Below are 22,714 nucleotides of genomic sequence, written 5' to 3' on the forward strand. Positions count from 1 at the left end.
AATAAATACATACATATATATACGAGTACTATACTTATATGTGTCTATAAAACTAGTTGTATTTGTGTATGCATATGTGAAATGAAAATGAGTTTTGTTTGAAATTAAAGAATCGTGTGTCTGTGCTTTCTCGTTTGTTTGTTGCGGATTCTATGAATGCCCGGATGCACTGTCGCGGAAATAAAGTGACCTATAGCATGTTACTCAGGTGTAGCTGAAACGTTTAGTTCAGTATAAAGTGTCTAGCTCAGTTCTCGCGTTAATTCAATATCACATAAGAACTCCGGCTACCATCATTGTGTGCGTACTCTAGTTGGTGGCGTGCATCCTTGCCAATTAGACGGCGCCAGCTGGACAAAAGGAGTAGACTAGAGTGTAATTAACAGCAACAAACGAGACATGCATGCCGTGCAAAAGCAAGCAAATTGGATTAGCGATCGAGCAAGAATGCAACAATTTTTACCTTAATTTTTACATACATTTTTGTACATATGTACATATAATATGCTTTAAAATGTGACAATTCCACAAAAAAACAAATGCTAAATTGACGTGTATCTATAATTTAACCTCGAAAATGAAATTTGGCGTTGCTTAAAGATTCTAAAACGTAAACAAGCATAATTTTGCAGCATCATACGTCCTATCCAAATGTACAAAACTAACAAAATACCTCAAAAATTGTAAATGTTGACAACGCTCAGGTACAAAAATTTGCAGAAGCAGTAACAACAGTGACACACACAAGTGCAACACAAATTTTAAAGTAACATAATTCAATGAGAATTCATAACCGAACATGTGATGATGTTAAATTGTCTTAAATTATGCTTAAAAAAACACAAACAAAAAAATAAAAGAACAATTCGAAACTGTTAACGTTAAGTGTGCGCTGCTAAATATTTAAAGAACCCTTAACGTCAAAAGTAAAAAAAGCACAACTCAAAAATATATACGCCAGGGTGCAGTGTTTTCCCCCAACAAAAATATATTAGTTAGCAGGCAGCAACATAACTTCCGAACGGTGCTTAAGCGTGAGCTTTGTCTGCGGAAGCAACAACACCACAACGAACTACTTGCATTCAATGGAAAAATTGTTTAGAAAACCAGAAAACAAAAACAAGCAAACCGCTAACCATTAGAAACCGAAATTGTAGTAAGAAAATAAAGAATTGTTAACGAAATAAGCTGCTAGTGAGGCGCTGTGTGAATACAAGTTTCATAATGATTATGGTGCAACATCTGGTCACAGCCAACGCAGCGCACACGCTCGTCAGCCAGGCAGCATTATCCTCGGCTGGTTCCTCATCGCCCATACCAACATCACCACCACCATCCTCACACACAGTATCCTCCTCAGTGTCGTCGCTGTCATCGTCAGCATCGCTAGCGTCGTCGAATGCATTGTCTTCACCGACACGTTCACCCTCACCGGTGGCGCTGTCGCAACAGAGTGTTTCCCCATTGGCATCGCCCACCAACACCGCCAACACAAACTTAACCGGTAGTACAAGAAGCAGCTCGAATGATGAGAAATTATTAAACTGCTGCATTCCACCTGCATCGAAACAGGACAAGGAGGTCGGTAGTTTTGTACGCAATGAGCAAACTTGGCGCTCGCCCAGCAACAGCAGCAGCGGGGACCAAATATTAATACGTGCCATAGAATCACATAAGTCCACAACAGCAACAACGCAAATGAGGGAAGAAAGTCCGCTGCCCGAATCAACATCACCTGCCACCAATGAGAACAACGATAGCAACGTTTCCACTGCATCCAGTCCGCAGGCTTCGCCGCCATTAGTTGGCAACGTCGAATCTACTACCGAAACCAATAGGCGGCTATTTAGTTGTCCCGAGAAATTTACGGTACTTTACAATCATTTGCGCCAACATAAATATTCCAACAACACAAATGCGGGGGGCACGTCAGCCGCATACGAGCATAACCGTCATAATAGTTCGCCAGCGGCAAAGGAGCGTGAGACTTTCGGTGAGTTGGGGCAGCAGGTGCGTCGTACGGTAATCACAAGCAAGTGTCAAAGTGATGAGGAAGCTTTGGCAACGCGTGCTTGTGATACGCCGGAATGTAGAAAAAGCTTAAAAGCAATAGATGCGATGCAGGAGGAAGATGACGATGAGAACATCGTGGCGGAAGAGGATGGCATAGCCTCCATGGATAATTATAGTGAGGAGGAGGAAGAGGATGATACTGATTGTCCATTGGATCTTTCGGTGAACGCAACGACGCTACGCAATCGCGATCGTACGTACTCGGAAACGGAATCGGAAGATTCGGGTTCTGGTGTAACGGAAGGCGAGCATGCTCAACTTAAAGCCGAACAAAGATCAGCTTACAAGAAGAATTTAATGAAGCGATACTGTAAGTGCGAAAAAGTGCCCTTCAAATATTGGTTTAAGGACTTTTATATAAATTCGAGTTATATGTATGTATGTATGGGTAGGAATATAATATTAAGCTTGGAAACCATACATACATATATTCACAACCCTATAATGAAATACCAAAATGCCCGTATTAACAAAATACCACTCATGATTGATAATAGAATAGGTTTTAATGGTTACAAACGGCCCCTTTCTAATTTCAATAAGCCCATGTAAAATATAAAACGCGCCCTTTTATGGTATATGTGTTAAATGCACAAAGAAAAGCATCTTGACTATTGACCAGAAGAGAGAAGAATCGTTTAAAACAGCTGATGAGGTGACCTTCGAAATCTTTAATATGAAGTCGTTGGAAAACTTGCCTTGTAATTATGTACTAAGGGTGGTAGTTTAACACAAATATGGTCTAGGGCTTTAAATATATCAAAGTATACATTTTTGTTGTGAAACGTAAAGCAAACCCTTTCGTAGTAGTAATAGCAAGTACTAAAATCTATTTTTCAATAGCCTTACACACTAGAAGTGTAAATTGCCTGACGTGAAACTTTGTTAATTAAACGCCAGTTTAATTGACTCGAATTACTCAATTATATCGAACACACTTCCAAATTATAAATTTTTAAAAAATATTTATTTTTGATTACGATATTATATTATTCTGAACTGTTGTTGTTTATTCTATTTTTTAATTCTAAAATTTTAGAATTTCAATTTAATTTGCAATAGTTTAGAAAAATTAAATTTTAATTTTTAATCTGATTTTAATTTATAAAATTAAAATTAGTTTTTTAATTCAAGATTTTTAATTTTTTTGACTTTAATTTAATTAAAAAAACTTCTCGTCAGTATTACTAATTTTTTGATTCAAAATTTTTTTTGGATTTTGGATTTTAAATTTGATTTACAATTTTTCAGAATAATTAAATTGTAATTTTTTAATTAGTTTTTATTTAATTAAAAAAATTTGAAAAAATTACAATTCAATTTTTTATTCAAGAAAATCAAAAAAATTCAATTTTATTTTTTTTATTTGATTTAATTGAATTTCAGTTTAATTAATTTTTAATTTTTATTCTAATTTATAATTTTAAATGTTTAACTTAACTAAAAAAACTTAAAAAATAAAATTTTAATTCTCTTGGGTTTTTTTTTAATTTTAAATATAATTTTATCACATTTTCTTTTAATTTATTTCATATGACTCAAGCTTTAATTTAATTAAAACAATTTAAATTAAAATTTTCTTGCATTTTATTGAATTAAAAATTAAAATCTAATTCAAATTTTGTTTTAATTTTATTAAAAAATTTGTATTAATATGTTAATTAATTTAATTACAAAAAATAAAAATTTAAACTTAAATTTTCTGGCATTTTCTGCAACTAAAAATTACTTTAAAAATTAAAATTTAAATTGAGTTAAACTTACATACTTTTAAAGTGATTTTAAATTTAATTTAGTTAAAAATTATAAAAAATGATTTGTTTTTAATAAATTTAAATTTGTTTTTTTTTGGATTTTCTTGAATTAAAAATTAAAATTTAATTTTAGTTTAATTAAAAAATTTTAATTTTGATTTCATTTAATTTAAAACAATTTTAAATTTAACTTTTCTTGGATTTTCTTGAAATAAAAATATGATTTAATCAAATTTACTTTTAATTTTTTTTCATTTGATTTAAATTTTAATTTAATTAAAGAAATTAATCCAAGAAAATTTAATTTTTATTTTTTAAGATTTTATGAAACTGAAATAATTTTAATTTAATTAAAGTTTAATTATAAAATTAAATTTTCTTGGTTTTTCTTGAATTAGAAATTAAAATTTGACATTAATCTAATTAAAAAAATAAAAATATTTGATTTCAATTTTAATTTAATTAAAAAATAGGAAATTTAAATTTAAATTTTTTGGAATTTTTATAATTAAATTTTCAATTTGTATCTTGTGTTTTCTTTTAAATTTTAATACATATAATTATAATAATTTTTAATTTCTTTTTAATTTCAATACATTTTAAACAAAAAAATAAGAAATTTAAATTTTCTTGAATTAAAAATTGAAAATTATAATTTTTTATGGTAATAAATAATAATTTAATAAAATTTAAACGTTTTTTAATCTCAAAATCGGAATTAAAAATGTATAAAATATAAATCGTTTGGATGTGTAAGTGTCCCAGAGTATTGAATATGATGGCTCTGTGGAAGCTCTAGTTCAAAATGAAGTATGAAAACCCGAGAAAAAATGTAATTCCAAAAAAAATCGTTTCTATTTAATTCTTAATTACATATGTACATATATGCTTGGAATTAAATTTTTTTTATTTTTAATTGTTTTATCCGGTATTTAAGATTAAATTTTAAATGTTTACAAATTATAAAAACAATTTAATTTCCTCTATTTGGGATTCCAAAATAACAAAATATTTTTTTAATGTTAATTAAATTATTTTTTTAATGCATTACTTGCAACACTGTTCTAGTTTTAGTTGTTGTTGTTAAAGGCTTGTGCAGCTATTGGTGTCATCACATGCGCTATATCGATATCAACGCGTGTGATCTCCACTTCCTATTGAAAGACCAAGTCACTCTCCCACCTTATAAAACCCTCATTTTCCTCTATTAATTTCCTCTTTAATTTCGATATGGTACTATACCTAACACAACTGACTACATTTTTAAAGCTTTCAAGATTTCGAAATACTCATGTTCATATGAACGTACAAACGTAGGTATATCGCACAATAGTTGCTAAATTTAAAGTTTTTCTGCACTTCCAACATTGTATGCATTCGACACCGTGACTTAAGCATGAATGGGAAAATAAATAAATAAGTGAATCGAAAATTTTCCAGCTAAGCAGGAAAATATGACGAAACCACTGAATTTGCCAACCACCGACCGACGAATCACCGTGTACCCAACAGCGAAATATAGGGGCAGACCGACATCCAGACTATCAGCCAGTTAGCCGACCAACTAAGCAGCAACAATTTCGTACTTTTTGTGTAAAATAAAACGACGAACTGTAGGAAAAAGCATATAATATAAAACAAAGTAAAAAAAATTAACAGACAAAATTGTAGTTTGAAATATCGTAATTTCCGCTGTGAAACTAAGACTTGCCGCCGCATTTTTAATAGACACACACGTACTCACACTTTTGCATGTAGATAATATTTAGTCAGGCATGTGTGTGTGTTTGTGACTGTAACTTACGTATGTATGCATACGAACATTTAAGTATGTATGTAGATGTCTGTTCAGTTTTACTTTTGGTGGCATTCGCAACTGAGCCGCATTAAACGAAAGCAGCGCGCGCCTCTCTTGCTCCATGGCAGCGTGGCCGTTATTCATACATATATATGTACATATATTTCTATATATAAATATGTATATACATACATGCAAACGTGTGCGAAGCTTATGAGCATACATACATACATAAATTAGTTGGTATGTGTTGACTCGTTTCATACGCGTAACAGTTTCCTAACCCACCTCAACAATTTTATCGATTATTTTAGGTAGTAAACAAAATGTTGCCAGTCTTCTTGGGCATATACAGACACACATATGTACATATGTATGTATGTATGTTTGCATTTAAGTCATGTTTATGCTAGTGTCAGAAGGTTGGGCAGTGGGTTAGCCGCTGCAGAAGCCATCAAGAAAACAGACTATATATGTATACATACATATGTATATAAGTTATATGAAATACGTTTGGTTATATTCCATAACTTTTTGGCACTTTTCAGTGAAAACTACGACCGCACTTTTATAAAGTCTGATAATGGTTCTTTATGAGTGGGCGTGGAGGAAGTTATCAGCGGACAGAAGTCATACTTTGTCGAGCTTATTCTATTTAACATATCTGAAAAAATATATCTAAAGATCGACTTTAGACTTGTGATGAATTTCTGTTGATTCAGGAATAAGAAATCAGATCAAGAATAAGAAATGAGATCTTCTATTAATAACATAGTTCAAAATAGTTGGAACGTTTCCGTTGCCCTCAGAATTACTCTGTATCAAATATCGTGTACATATCTTGTCAAGACCTAAAAGCAAGTTCAGTTATTTTGTATGACAGCTATATGCCATAGGCCGATATGAACAATTTTTTCAGAAGTTGTACCGTTGCCTTAGACAATAATCCACACCAAGTTTTATGAAGATATCACAACGAATAAAAAAGCTTTTCGCAACAAGACTTGATTTTGTTCGGTCAGTTTATATGGCAGCTACACGCTATGGTGGTAAAATCTGAAAAATTTGTCCAATGAAAGTAGCGTTGTCTTAGGAAATGATCCATGTCAAATTTCCTTACCATATCTCTTCAAACAAAGAAGTTTTCCATACAAGGACTTGACTTGGATCGTAGGATTTGTATGACAGCTACATGCTATGTTAGTAGTCCATTCTAAACCATTTCTTCGGAGTTTATATCGTTGTTTTAGATAATAATGCATGCCAAATTTCGTTAGCATATCTCTTCAAACAAAAAAGTTTTCCCTACAAGAACTTGATCCGATCGATCATTTCAGATAACATCAATATGCTATACTGGTCCGTTATCGGTAGCAATGGGCAGCTTCCTCAAGAGGAAAGGATATGTGCGAAATTTCAGATCGATATCTCATATCATATGCCATATGCATGCACTCATTTTATAAGGTCTCCGTCGTCTCCTTTTGGGCGTTAAAAACTTCGTTTTAAACTTAATATACTCTGTTCAGGGATTAAAAATTGCGCTATCCTAATCCATATACATATACATACATATGTATGTAATCTCGTGTGATTATTGCCATCGGCATTTTCCTTCCGAAGTTTAAATTGAGAGATATGCTCTCGGTCACGTGTGTGTATTCCATTCTGGCCAAAACGAAGGCAGTAAAAGTTTGTGTCCCACTTGCCAGGGCATATTATAGGCAGAAAACTGCGTTCGTTGTGTGTGTAAACACATATGTATATGTTTGTATGTATGTATGTGTATATACAAAATAAAGTTACGCTGAAATTGAAAGGAAATGCGCACACGGAAAGTATCAACTAATGCACGAATGACCCACACACACACATACACAACCTATATACGTAGTATTTACCATAATCTGCAGAATATGTAAAACGTCACTAACAACACAAAGTTATACAGACGCAACAACAAATAGCACATTTCAGTTTACGACGCCACCGACGTCGGCAGCGACAGCGCTGCTATAAATGGTGGACTTGATCCATATAACAAATCAAAAAGCGGGCTAAGAAGACAACCAGCCAACAGACTCTCTGAAAGCCTGCCAGCCAGTCGGCCCATCAGTCTGCGGCCCAGCGATTGCGCATACAAGTGGCTCTATATGTGTGTGTGTGTGTGCTTATGAAGTTCGCGAAAGAATAAGAGAAAAACAAAAGCAAATGGCAGCAGACTTTGCAGGGTAATCGTTTGGTGTGTGTTTGTGCGCCCACAAAGTGAGAAAGTGAAAAAGGCCTACAAGCAGTCAACAACAAACACTTTACAAGCGCAACAATAGCAATTGCAACAGCGACAAACACACTTTTTTGCACACACATACATACATACATGCACTATATAAATGAGTTTATGTGCCAGCTGGTAGTTTGTCGATTGGTACTTTGGGTTAGAGTGGGCTCGCTGCCTTCCTGACGCGACTTCGGCATTTTGTTGTAGTCACTGTCTGTGCCGCACTGCTGGTGCTCACAATGCGGCGATGGTTGGTGAAAAGTACTGAGTAGTATTTTCACTAGAGTATAGCAAAGTCGGCTAGTCAGACAGAAAGCTCGCTGCCAACTTAGAAGCCGAGCCGACTAATGTTCAAACGTAACAAAAATTTTCTTGAGGTAGGTTGGGAGTTTTATATACACTTTTACTTCTGTGGTATGATGTGTGTATTTATATATGTATGTATGTATGTATTTATTTGTTGTTTGATATAGTTATTTGATAGTGGGAAATAGTGTGCTTGTAGACTAAATAGTTGACAGTTCAGTGTTATTCTTTACTTCTCAGTATAGTTAGTCATCGGGTTCGGCAATAATTTTGTGACTGCGACCGACTTTGTTACTAGCTACGTCAAATTGGTAAATATCTTAGAGTCTTACCACTTTCATGTCACTATACATACATATAAGACCAAAATCGTTGTTTAATAAATCATGACTTCTCACTAAATTACTTCTGAAATTAAATTTCCCTTAGCGAAACCTTATGACTTTGTTTCTAAACATTAGAAAATCGGTTGTAATTAGTTAATATTATTTATATTTTTATATAATTTTTATATACAATTAATTATTAAATACATATACATACATATATGTATATTTGTATATATTATATAAAATTTTTTTTAAATACATAAATCTCGCCTGTTTGGTAAATTTTGTACAAAACCCCTTTTTGTTTACCAGGTTCTGCATTTATGGCGCATTTAAGCGATGTTATCAAATATTCAAATGTATTAAAACTTGTTTGCAATTAGGAAGTACATACGTACATATGTAGTACATACATACGGCTTTGAGAATTTTTAATTTAACATTTTTGAATTTGAATTAGACTTTTTCATGAAAAAATTAAAAATTATTTTTTCAAAATTAAAATAATTATTTTTTCAAAATTAAAATAATTATTTTTGAATTATAAAATTTTTGAAAAAAAATTATTTATTTGAATTTTCGTTCCTGCTTTTAATCAGCTTTTAATAAAAATTTAAAAAATAATTCTAAAATTTTTTAAAAATTGAAAAAGTAATTTTTACTCAAATTTTCCTACCTGCTTTTAATCTGAAACATAAAGAAAAATAGTTTTTTCAAACATTTTTTAAAAATTTAAAAAATAATATTTACTAGAATTTTCGTTCCTGCTTTTATTCTGAAAAATAATAAATCCAATTATCAAGTTAAAAAGCATTTTCTAAATTTTTAATTCAGATTTTGGTATTAAAAATTAAATTTTCAAATTAAAAATCAAAAATTTCAAATTTAAAAATTAAATTTGTAACTTTTAATTCAAGATGTTGGGATTAAAAATTAAATTTTCATTTTCTAATTCTTAAAATTCTAAATTTCTAATAAAAATCTAATTTTTAATCTCAAACAATTTTCAAATTAAAAAACTAAATTTTCAAATTTTAAAATTAAGTTTTCAACTTTTAATTTAAGAAATTAGGATTAAAAATTAAATTTTCAATTTCTAATTCTAAAAATTCCAAATTTCTAAAAAAATCTAATTTTTAATCTCAAACATTTTATAAACGTTTATAAATTGAGGAAATTTTTTTTAATCACTAAATTCTGGTATACAATGGAATAAAAAAGAAAGATATATAAGTTAGAAAAAAAGAGCTAAACTATGTTGATATTTTATTAAAATTAAGCAATATTTTTCAAAAGATGGTTCAAGTACGCAATTTATTTAAAATTTATTCTTTTTATTCTTATTCAATCCGGTATTTGGGATAAACATTATATTTTTTTATTTGTATTAGAATAAAATGAGATTAAACTTTTTTTTTGACAAATTAAAATTAAAAGTAGGATTAGACAATATTTGTCTACAAGTTAAAAAATTGTTTTCGTTCCTAGTTTTTTCATTCGGATTAAACATTATTGTTTCACAAGTTCAAAAATTGTTTTCGGTACTACTATTTTCATTTCGGAATTTGACATAATTTTTTGTCTATATTTATTAATCTGTTATTTGGAAAAAACTTATTTTGATAAGACTTAATACATTAACATTTTCGGGGTTGCAAAATAAAAAAAATTAATTTAGCATTTCAAGTATTTTGTATAAGATATTAGAGTGGGTCAGAAAAAATTTAATATTTTTATCCCACTTGGTACTCAGAAAAATAGGTTCTTAGACGCCTTTTAATTCTAACGGGAAAGTGCCCCACCTTACAGTTTTCAATTTTTTTCTCGCTTCCAACTACTTGAAAAAATTTCTTGTTTCATAGATTTTGAAAAAAATTGAATGCTCTACTAAAAATCTCTTATGATTTTTTCGTAAAACGAATCGTTTAAAAGATATTAACAAAAAAAGTGGAAAATATTCCTGGAAGAAACTCGTTTTGCCCATCTTAATATGCGAGGTGCTTTCCAAAGTAAACAGGACTCTAAAAAATAAAACAAAAAAAAAAAAAAACAGAACAAATGGTTTTTTTGGCAAAATTAATTTATTTTATTCAAAATAGTCTCCTTCCGCTTCAATACAGCTTTTTGCACGGTCCAAAAGCATGTCGAGCGAGTGTTTTATTTAGCTCGTTGGCCGGTATGGCCGCCAGTATGCCTTTTGAATTGCCTCTACGTCTGCATAACTCTTTCCTTTCATGGGCAAATGCAAAAGGAAGAAGTCGCACGGTGCCATATAAGGTGAATACGGAGAGTGGTTAATGGATAAAATGTGATTTTTGGTCAAATAAACCTCTTTAATGATATCCTTCGAATGTTGGATCCGAGCATTTTTTGGTCGTCAGTCAATTTGTGCGGAACAAACCGTGCACACACCTTTCGTAAGCCCAAATGTTCGGTCAAAATGCGATAAATCGATGTTTTGGAGATGTTCAATTCCATTTCCATGATTTTCAATGATGATTTCGGCTGATTTTTGATGAATTCATGTACAGTTTCGATGGAATTTCCGTTGATCACGGATTTGATTGGCCCACAGGTTGAACGTCTTTTATGTCCTCACAACCACTTTGAAAACGTTGAAACCACTCGTGAAACGTTTTGGTAAAAGTTTTACCAATTTTAAAATAAAATTTAATGTTGGCTCTTTGTTCGAAGCTCATTTTCGCACCGATAACACAAATATACTGACACTTAAACTCTATAATTTCCCTTCCAATCGATGAAATGTCATGAAATTCTCACTGGATAATCGATAAAGATTCTAACACACCAGTCGACATATAGATGGCGCCATCAGGGGGCGCTAGATTCAAAAAGTCCTGTTTATTTTAAAACACACCTTGTATGTTTATATGTACATATATGTATGTATACATAAATACAATTTATGAAAATAATAAGGTAAACTGATTTTTTTCAACCATAAATTATAATATTTTTTTCGACATAAGTAGATAGATAATAAATGAGGTTTACACCGCGACCTAAGGTCTATAATACATATGTATGTATACATATATTCAATATAAGTAACTTGCTCTCTTTAAATTATTACTTCGAATTAGTTTATTTTAGCGCAAGAGCACAGCAGCAATTCTTTATTATAAAAATATATGTATGTATGTACATACCTATATACATACGTTTATGCATATATGGTGCATATGTTGCTTACCTGAAATAAACCCGGTTAACGAAGTAAGATTTTATCTCCTGTAACTGTTTCAACACCAAACACGACTTTTTGCGCAGGAATATTCGGCAAATCGCATTAACAAATATTGACAAAAACAATGCTAATCGCCATTAAAACCTGAAAAAAATTTTTTTGCAACAATTTAATACATACATATGTACATACATGCAAGTAACAAATAATAACCGCTATTTGAGAAGTATTAAAAATATCACTTTGAGAATGATTAAATTTCAGTGAGACTTTCATTCCTTAAGTGATGTTGCACACTCTAAGAGCAACTATACAAAAAAAAATTAAAAAAATTGTGTATGAACACATAAATAACATTTTTGTAGACAAAGAATCATTTAAAGAAGACATTTATCCGGAAGACACGAACAACTGTTTATACATATGCATATACCATATAATAATGCACACGGCTTGACTAATCCATCAAGTAGGCGTTGAGCAAAGAAAACGTATAAATGAGAGTGAAATTTCTCCAAATCTCCGTGAACGCCTCTCAGAGTTCTTCGAACACACAACAGTATATGTATACCTACATGTAGGTATGTATATACAATTCAGAATATAATAAAACGTAATCAGCCGTGGTATCATCAAAAAGTGGCAATAACAACAATAATTAACAAAAAATTCCAAAAAAAGGAATGCAAAAAGAAACTCTCTGTCCACATGCCTGTACATACATATGTACATTTGTATGTACGTAGTTATATTATCCGAAAGACCTTGAACTTGAGACTAAATTTCCAAAATACGCGCATTCACACTCGCGCTGGCAACCGAACGGAACAACAAAAGCAACGATTAAGCAACAGCAACATCAACCAAGCTGCGTTGGCTCCGCTGCCGCCGCCAACACCGACGACTTATCGAAGAATCCAACAAAAAATTCATTTTATTGACGATGGCGCTCTTTCGTCACACAAAGCCACCATACATACCTAGCTACATATGTACGTGTGTATGCGTAACGTATATGGGAGTACGTATGAAGACAATTGGAAGCCAGTGCTCACATATACAATGTTATATGGCAAGTCAGTGGCTCTTCAAAGAACAGGAACTGTATTTCAGCCAGAGCAAATATGACGGCAGTTTTACGCCAAAGCCGAACTCCCACCAAACAAACAACAAACACATTCACACGCACAGATATGAATGTGGCCGAAATTGTCTGTCTATCTGTTTGGTTCAACAGCTAATTGATGGAATAGCTGGCAGAATACAAACAATGCAGCAGTTTCTCTTCCCACCACCCTGGGGACCATTAAACACAAGCACGTATGTATGTACTTATGTGAATATACAAGCCTACGTGCGCCCACATACATGACTTCTGAATTTGCTGCTGTTCCTGTTTGTTGTGTTCCCTTTTTTTCCTTGTTTGCGCGAAGAAATTTTAATATTTTTCCATATGTATGTACATACATATGTATGTATGTATGTTGGTATATACATGTATGTATACATTTTGCTGCTTTGAACACAGAACTCGTGTATATTATGAGTGAATTATTTTTAGTTAAGTACCAATAAGAGGGAATAACAATTTTTGAGGCGCACAAATTTATTAAACACTGCATACTTAGGTTAATACATGCGACATACATATGTATGTAGATGTATGTAGATGTACACACCTGCACGTACATCTTATTGCCTAACATCTGTCTATGAACTTACATACATACATATATGTAAGTATGTACATATACGAAGGTAGAAAGTATTCTGAAACACATAAGGGAATGCAAATAATGAACCAACCTAGTGCCAAATAATTGGATACGGACATAACGCGGAAATAGAACTACAAACGAACATTATATACACCCGCGATTTTGTGAAAAATATAAATAGAACTAAATATAATGACTGTTCAACTTTGCAATGATGAATGAGACGGACATATGGAACGACTTGGCGCATTTTCCGTCGAGATCTTAAATTGAAAGCGTAGAAAATACAGTTTATGAAAGAACTGATGCCGCACGACCTTCTCAAGCGACATCGCTTTGTTCTATGGGCTCTGGAAAAGTTCTAAATAGATCCGCCGTTTGCGAGACAAGTTTTGTTCAGCGATGAGACCAATTTCTGGCGCAATGGGTATGTGAACAAGCAAAATTGTCGCATTTAAGACGAAAAGCATCCTAAAGAGAGAGAGAGAGAGGTGCCATTTCATTCATAAAAAACAACGGTTTGGTATGGTTTGTGGTTCGGTGAAATTTATCGCTCCATATTTCTTCAAAAATGATGACGGTGAGAACGTAACCTTCAATGCCGACCGTTATCGCGCTATAATAACCGACTATTTGATACCTGAAATTGAAACTCGTGATCTCGGCAACATTTAGTTTCAACAAGACGACACATATCGCATTAATCATTAATCATTGGATTTATTGAAAGAACACTTCGGTGACAAGGCGTTTTGGACCAGTCGATTCGCCACTAAGATCGCGTGATATCACACCGTTAGACTTTTTCCTTTGGAGATATGCAGAGTTTAAAGTCTAGTTGAAAATCAAACTCATGCAAGAGTTAAAGCCGAACGAACATCAAGCGCGTCACACAATCGGTGAATTTGCTCAAAACGAGACGGCCGAAACCGATCCCGATTTTCACAAGAAAATTTTATTCAGCGCTGAAACTCACTTTTGGTTAAATGAGAATAATTATGTATAATACACAAGCCATTGTTGAGACGCTACATACTCCAAAAAGTCACTGTTTGTAGTGCCTAAGGGTATCATGGGGCCATATTTCTTCAATATATTACAGACGATGGAGAACAGTATAGAGCCATGGTTAATGACTTTTTCGCGCCTGAATTGGAGAATGTTGATATGAAAGAGCTTTGGTTCCAACAAGACAGCGTTATATGCCATACAGCCAATGAAACGAACAATTTATTGAAGGAAAATTTTGGAGTGACCTCCAAGATTGAGCGATTTAACACCGCGGAACTAGTTTTATGGAGTTATGTGAAGCCGCTTGTCACGGTAGATAAATCCGAGAAGATTGACGCCTTTGAAGCTAATATTCGGCGTGTTATTGCCGACAAACGGCCAAACTCCATTCTTTTCTCGGGAGCAAAACTGCAAAAGTCATGTGCAAAATGGTAGATCGGAAGGACTAGAAGTTGCTATTGGCACGCGATAGAAAAAACTGTAGTAATCTGGTTGGAATAATTACTGGTCACTGCCTGGTGGCAACACGCGGTCGAGGAATGAGGCTGACTGATCGAGAAGACCTCAGGAAATGTCTAAAGCAAGGCACCATGGAAAGAATGGAGCATCTTTTATGCACTTGTTTCGTATTGGCAAGAATACGCTGTAAGCATCTGGAGTCCCCACGGTATGATACACTGGAGAAGGTATCGATAGTGAGGTCACAAAGTCAAACGTAGGCATCCTAAAGAATGACTACTCCTCATGGACCTAGTAACTGAATTCCATTTGGTATCCCAAAGCAACACAACTGGTCTATGCGTGGCTCATTGGTCTAACAGACTAACCTAACCTAAACACTAATTTCCAGATTTTTAATTGGGTTCATTTCACTTGAGTTGAACAGAGTTATAAAGAGTCTCTGCGCTGCGACTTGATGAGCAATCTATTAGCCCGTTTCAGTTAAGTGGCTGTCGATTTGGGAATCACTTTACACATCCAAAATGAGCAGTTATATGTTCAGAGCTTGAGTTGTGATTCATATATGGATATAAGTGACGAGCTTAAACTAAAATTCTAAAAAGAAAAAGCTAATATGTACATATATATGGCTAATCGCCGGATGGCTGATAATTTCTATAACACGGAAATATACGATTAATATTTTATTTCCTTTTGAACCCACCAGACGTTCGTAATGCAGACATATTCGACTACTACGGAGAAACAGTATGTATGACGGAACATGCATACGACCCTGCGTATACTTAAGTATTTAACATTAACTTGTATTTACTTGTAAATAAACCAGTCAGTCGGTTGCGCACGTGTAATTGCTTCAAGTGAAACAAAAATGTTTATATGTATGTACCATGCACATGTAAAATATTACAAATACTTATTCAGGTTTTACAGTTTTCTTTTTGCGTTACTCTACCTTCCGCCGCTGTGGTTGTTGTAAGTTTCGGCGTTGATTTTTTGCTTTTACCGTTGCTGGTTTTTTATTCATTGACCTACTATCCAAAATGTGATGTAACCGAATCAAGCGCGTTGAGCACAACAAAATTTAAGACCCAAGTTAGGGGTAACGGCAACTCATGCCGCGAAAATAAACGCCCGCAAAATATACAATACAGAAAAAAAAACAAAGTCTGCAAAAACAACACTTGCAATACCAACCAACAGCAATAATAAACAAAATAACAAAACAAAGACACTCCATTAACATCAGATAAGGAAGCCACGAAACAGGTAGGAGAGTTCGGCTTGTAGTAGCCGAAATGGGCCATATTGGCAATAATAGACAGAGCGTGGCTTAAACAGTTAGATACACGAAAAAGTGGGTGTGCCACCGCAACGCTGAGAATTTTTGTGCTCCTCAATAGCAATTTGGCGAAAACATTTAAAGGTCACAGTACAAGCCAAGTGGGTTATAGTGCCACTATTGGCGTACTGCTAGCAGGCTGCGTACTTGTATGAGCAATAAGCATTTCCGCAACAAGTAAACGCTCCGTTTACTATTTACTTTGTATGTAAATATGTGTGTATGGCATGCTCCATGAGTTGTCGTCATTTTGTCTCGTGTATTACGATTATTTGCTTCAACAATGTGTACGCGCACGTATACCTCGAAAATTTGAAACACTCATTTCGCTTGCTTCATTTCATTTATTACTTGTTGTCTCTTTTGAAGGGCTCATCCGGCCACAGGCAATAAACAACTATGACAATCAAATGTCTTAACGAACGTCGTCAAACATCGAGAATGTCGCAGACTAACGGCATTTTGACATATGTACATAGTTTAATTAAAAATTTTGAGCGACAAATTTTGACATATTCCAAGAGGCTAGTTCTTTGTAATACAATTTGATTCCTGACTATACGTATTAGGCCAACTTTTGAAAATGAAAAAAGTGAAAAAAATTATATTTTGCTGAAATTGGAGAAAGAAATAAATTAAAATTAAAATTAAAATTACAAAAATGAAAGTTAAACTAGTTTACGGTCGATCTGAGATCGGGACGATGAAGGGGGAAGGAATCGCTTAAATTTTTCAGGATGAAAATTTATTATAAAATTTAGATTTATATCGTTTTCCCGCAAACTACGAGTTGAAGGTAATGAAAAAACCTGCAACTCTTGTCTGAACACCTTTTTCACATAACCTCAAAATTTATGTGAAAAATTCAAATAAACAAGTTTCTGGGTTTTATATTTTGAACTTGTACGAAGAATTCTTTATTTCACGAAATTTGGTGTAAACTTAGCTTCTAAAGTCCCAAAGGCAACGTACTTGTTTTATTTAAATTATTTAATAAAATGGTAGTCGAAAAAGTCTTTTCGTATTTTATCAATAGATGTTGTTGCAGTCGTATATCTCCAGTGCTACCAATCCCATTGTGTCATACTATATATGTAGTGTTGGAAAGGTGAGATTTTAAGCTTAATTTAAAAATTAATTTCGGAGACGTTGAAAAATTTAACAGCAGTTCAAAAATGAGTGAAAATAATGAAGAAAATCGCTATATGTGACCTGGTCTACGAAAAGGTAGCTAAAGTGCGAAAACTAGTTTTCTGGGAAAAGCTGTTAAAAATAATCGTCAGTTTCTCGTTATCTCATTAAATGTTCTCCTTTTTTTGACACCTAAGCCCCCTTTCTGTAGACCAGGTCACATATTTTGAAATTTTTGTATAAAAAAGGGAAGAATGCCACCAATGAAATTTGTGAAGTTTACGAAGACGGTGCTGTATCAGCTCGTGTAGCACAACAATGGTTCGCTCCCTTCTGAAAATTTCAAAGTTTCGATTTACACAGATGAAAGTTTTACACAGATGCAATAATGTCTCTAGCAGAAATATTGCAAAATGTGATCGACCAAAATGGTACATATTTGTTTATTTATTTATTAGTAAAAATATAAAAAGAATAAGTTGAAGATTGATTTGTAATACGAAAAGACCTTTTCGACTACCCAATATTATTTTTCCTTATTTTAATTAATATATGAACAATCGGTTATATTAAATTTCATCTCTCAAAAACTGACGAAGATATATTTTTGATCCTTAAAAGCTAAATTACGAATTAATAATCGCTGTTTCATAAACCCTTATTTATTATTATTATAATTTTAGGCAAAGTTTTTTTTTTGTTTTTGTTTTTGTTTTTTATAGTAGGAGGAAGCATTGGAAGGTGGAGTGGAGACTTTAACTCGCTAAACTAAACCTACCCGCATCTCATGTCTCTTCCACGGAACCATTGGACAAAGTATTACTTTATGGAAGAGAAGAGGACATTTAAGTCTCCTCTATTGTACGGACTGACTGACGCCTAATCTGTTGTAAATGTCTCAATCTTGTCATAATTAGAGCTGCTGACAGCTTTCCATTACATCCAGCTTTTCTCGAGGATATATGTTCAGAGTCAAAGTTGTTCAGAATGATTTGTAGAATATTGCCCGCATATCCGATTTTCCGTTTTTTTATCTCTCGGCAAATCAAACCGCCATAATAATGTAATACATTTCTATTTAAGGACTTAATTTGTATTGATAAGAAGGTGCGTTTTCTGGTAGAAAGAAAAGCGACATTTTCATTTCTTTGACCTTTTAGTCGTTTCACTTTAGAGAAGTTGCCAACTATTGGCCGTGACGCCTTTTACCGTATTCACAACCGCAGGCGCTATCGAATGTGTATTGTTATTGTTACTGCAATCAAGCATTGCCTACAAATTTCTGTACATAAATACATGCTTACATATGTATGTACATAACGTTTGCAAAACATACAAATCCACCCGCACCGCCAAAACGTAAAGAGCAATGGTATACGGCTTTATGGCAGTTTATAGCTCAAGTGAGGCGGCAACAAACACTCACAGCCAAATACATGGCGCGCTCTTGCGTGTTTGTTAGTCAAGAGAAGTCAAAGAATGGCTACACAGCAACTATGAAGCAACCCAGCGCAACTTACATATACCGAACACACACACACACACACTAAAAACAAGCGTTGGTATAAAGCGGACAACAACAATAGCTACAATAGTAGCAATAAAAGCCAGTGTATGTAAACGCACAGCGGCGGCGGCAGCGTAGCGATTGCAAAAAGCAAAATAACAACATGCAATAATGCAGCCAACAAAGCATAAATTGTGAACGACGACTACTATGCCGACAAGCCTTGACCTGATTTCTCTTCCTCTCTCGCGGCCACACGTTCGTCGTATGCACATTGCTGGGCATTTACATGCATGCGTGTGTGTATGTGTGTGTACATGTGAATAAGTACATTTGTGTAAGTCGATGTAAGTATATGGATTATATGCAGAAGTGTGTGCTGCACTCGGGCATATTTTCTTATTAACGATTTGATGTACATATACACATACATATGTATGTATGTACATGCATAAATATGAAAATAAAAATATACATATATAAGAATATATTACATTGCTTCCACGCACTTGTCGGCTAGTGTTGGTGCGCTGCGTCTCTCAATTGCAATAGGTTGGTGGGTGTATATGTGCGACTGCAGTGCAGCGAAATTGCATATGTATGTATATACATACATATAAGCGCGATGCATCGCAGTCATTCAAATAAGTGACACAGGCACTTCGGTAGGCACACGCTCTCGCCATAGGCGCAGCACTCAAAGCTGCTGATCGCTGTTGCAGCGAATATTCACTATTTAACCAGTTGCATGAATGTAAACGCCGCCGCCTCGGCTGGCAGTGCTGCCACACAGGTTTATTGCAGTTGAAGGAAGAGCTGCCTGCCTACACTCAACCATTTCCTCCGTGCGAAGTTCGCTTGCACTTTCATGAATTCGCTCTAAACCGAGCGTTGCAACAGTGGAGTAATTAGAACTTTTATATAAAAAAATAACAGCTTCGTGACTTAGAGGCACATATTGGAAACTATTTAGATGTGTAAAGTGCCATGATATATGCATCTTCTAGAGGGAGCTCGAAGTCATTAAGAAACTTGAGCGGCTCTCAATGGCATCGCCGGTGCTCTACAGTAGCATTGCTGCGAAGTACGCTCTAAGGCTTTGGGAAGCTGGGTTAATGAAGTTATCCGAAGAAGGAAAAGCCGAATTCTCCTCCTTCAACTGCATTCCTGAAAACTTGTATCACTGCGTCTCAGGCGGATTTTTCTATGTTCACATACTTACAAGAGATACGTGCATGGAAAGGTATCGTTGGAGTTAGCTTCTTCACGTATGGGTCGAAACTAGGAGGCAAGGTTGAAGGGGGCGTTTTCTTTAAGGAGCTCTCCGTAAATATTAGTTTGAGGAAGCTATAAAGGTGGAAGTAGACGTACTGCTATGAAATGCGCAGGCTCTTTCAGGAAGTAAAGTTGTAAAGCAGTATTTGTCATCACTAGAAATAGCATAAATCTACTACACGTTCAGTCTTGTTTTTGTGCCCGATCACAGCGGAATCGCTTGTAACTGCAAAGCCGATAAGCCGATAAAGAGGGCATTTTGACCCCGATCACATCAAAATGAGATCGAGTTGGATTTCGCAACTTGCGTTCTAGCACTGGACCAATGGAACTCGTGTAGGACTAGCAAGCCCTGGTCAACGACCCGCTACTGTGCGACTGCAACATGCTTTTGGCCTAGAGTAGAACGTCAGAGATCTACTGAACTACTTGCACTTCTCAAAGCTTCGCCATCGTATCGTACCTTACTGGGTATTGTTCAATAGGCATTCATGCGGTAAAGCTAAAAATTTTATCGGCCGGTAGTTTGTCTCTTTTAGTCCTTAAGTCACAAGAGTCCGACCATTTTGAGTCAAAAATTTCTCTGCATTTTCTTTTATATCGCATCATCTAATTCTTAATGTTGATATTCATTTAAAACGATGGTTATTGCAATTTCATCTTTACTTGTCGTTCTCTAGCCTATAAAAACCGGTTTGGCCGACAGAAAGAGTCCTCGTGTGAACAAAGTCTATGTTTATTCGAAATAGTATCTATATTCTCAAACCATTATTGAGCCATTTTTCGTCTTCCATTCGTATACTTGCTAATAAAATTTAATCTCGCGCTTTGCATCACTGTACCACTGTGCATCGCTTGCGGCGCTACGTTTCGTTTGAGTCCAATGTGTATGCGCCTATTTGAGCGTGTTTGCACCGCAGCGAAGTGCAGTGGCAGCGTTAGTGAGTCGAGCATTTAAGTGTTCAAGCGTCCAACTAATACCAAATCACAGCATCTGGCAATAGAAAATAGTGAAAATGCACTTTTACTTTCATTTTCTTCGCTGCACTTCAATGCGCCGACGCTTTGGTGGAGATGATAATTGCTGGCAGTCATTGCTTTGCCGCTGGTGCAATGGTATTTGCTGTGAGGTTTTTGTGTTTGTTTTTTTTTCTCTTTTTGTTTTTTGTGACACTACTGGGGAAAGCAAAGTGGCGAGCGACGACCACGCTCACGAAACCCGTTTCACAGCCGTGATAAATTGCATGCAATACCGTACCCCGCACACCGCACCCCGCCGTCACTTTTGCTTGTGCATTTTCTCATTTTCTATAATTTTTTTTCTGCCTTTTGCTGCGATTTCGATTTCATTTTCATTTCACTGTTCGCAGTTCGCTTTTGCTTTCTTCGTCGCTTGCATATTTACAATTAATTTAAAAAGTGGTGTCCGCGTCATGCCACTATGCTGTGTACAAGTATGCTTGGGTGTCGTTGTTGTTGGCGTGCAGTTTTGTTTTTTGTTGTTGGTTTGTACTGACTTGGGAAAAATAAATATTTTCATTATTACTAATTTAGTCCCAGTTGACAGTTGTTTGGCTAGTTGCTGAGCTGTTGGCTGGCTGCTAGCAAACCGGGTCAATGTCACTGTGGACTCGTTGGTCGCAGCGAAGGCGCGCACATTGTTTTTGTTTGCTGTTTGCTGTTCGCTTCGACGCGCCTCTTAGCTTGGCCGAGCGTACATAGTTTTGAAATGTTCATTGTGAACGTTGGCGATGGCGATGACGAGGCTTAGCAGTTTCTTGACCGGACACTAGCTAGTTGGGCCAACTTTAACTGCACTTTGATATAAATTATGAACGGAAACGGAAATGGGTTTCATATTGGGCAAAGTTTGCTACATACAATATGCAGCCAAATTGTTTAGTGTTGCAAATGTTGCTACCTTTGTCACCTTGTCACATGCAAGATATAGCAAAACCAATATACATATGTATGTATGTATGTACAAGCATTAGGGTGTCCGTTATTTATCAGGTGGTTTTTTTATTATTATACTAAGTTTGTAACGAAGTTTATAACTCTCCGTAGGAAATATAGGAGACCTTGTAACATATATTTATAAATGATCAGGAGTGGCGTCGATTTAGACATGTCCGTCCGTCCATCTGTCTGAACATACATATGTATGTATGCCCACAGTTTTTGTCATAGCTATCTGAAATTTCGCAAACGTTCTTTCCTCCCCAAAAGTTACTTATTTGTCGAAACGGCTAATATCGGACCACTATAGCATAGCTTCTTCTTCTTTACTGGCGTAGACACCGCTAACGCGATTATAGCCGAGTTAACATTGTATGGAAAACTTTTTATTTGAGAAAAATGCTGAAATCCGGTTCAAATTTTTTGTCCAAAGTAGCGGTAAAAATTTCGAAGAAACTGTTGTGTCGAACCACTATAGCATAAAGCTGTCATAAAAACTGAACGAACGGAATCAAGTTCTTGTATAGACAACTTTGACGAGATATTTTGAAGAATTTTCACAT

At 34.6% G+C, this 22,714-nt stretch overlaps 1 protein-coding gene across 1 annotated transcript in view; it reads left to right on the forward strand.

Annotated features, from left to right (window-relative positions):
• The first annotated feature begins 1,121 nt into the window (after positions 1-1,121).
• The window catches only part of LOC120777958 (ecdysone-induced protein 74EF-like), a 31,060-nt gene continuing 9,467 nt past the window's right edge, over positions 1,122-22,714 (forward strand). The window contains exon 1 of the mRNA XM_040109576.1: positions 1,122-2,383. Within this exon, the coding sequence (XP_039965510.1) occupies positions 1,225-2,383 (1,159 nt within the window). The 5' untranslated portion in view covers positions 1,122-1,224. The remainder of the gene's footprint in view (positions 2,384-22,714) is intronic.

Source organism: Bactrocera tryoni, chromosome 5 (assembly GCF_016617805.1).
Source record: "Bactrocera tryoni isolate S06 chromosome 5, CSIRO_BtryS06_freeze2, whole genome shotgun sequence".
Taxonomy (NCBI): Eukaryota; Metazoa; Arthropoda; class Insecta; order Diptera; family Tephritidae; genus Bactrocera; species Bactrocera tryoni.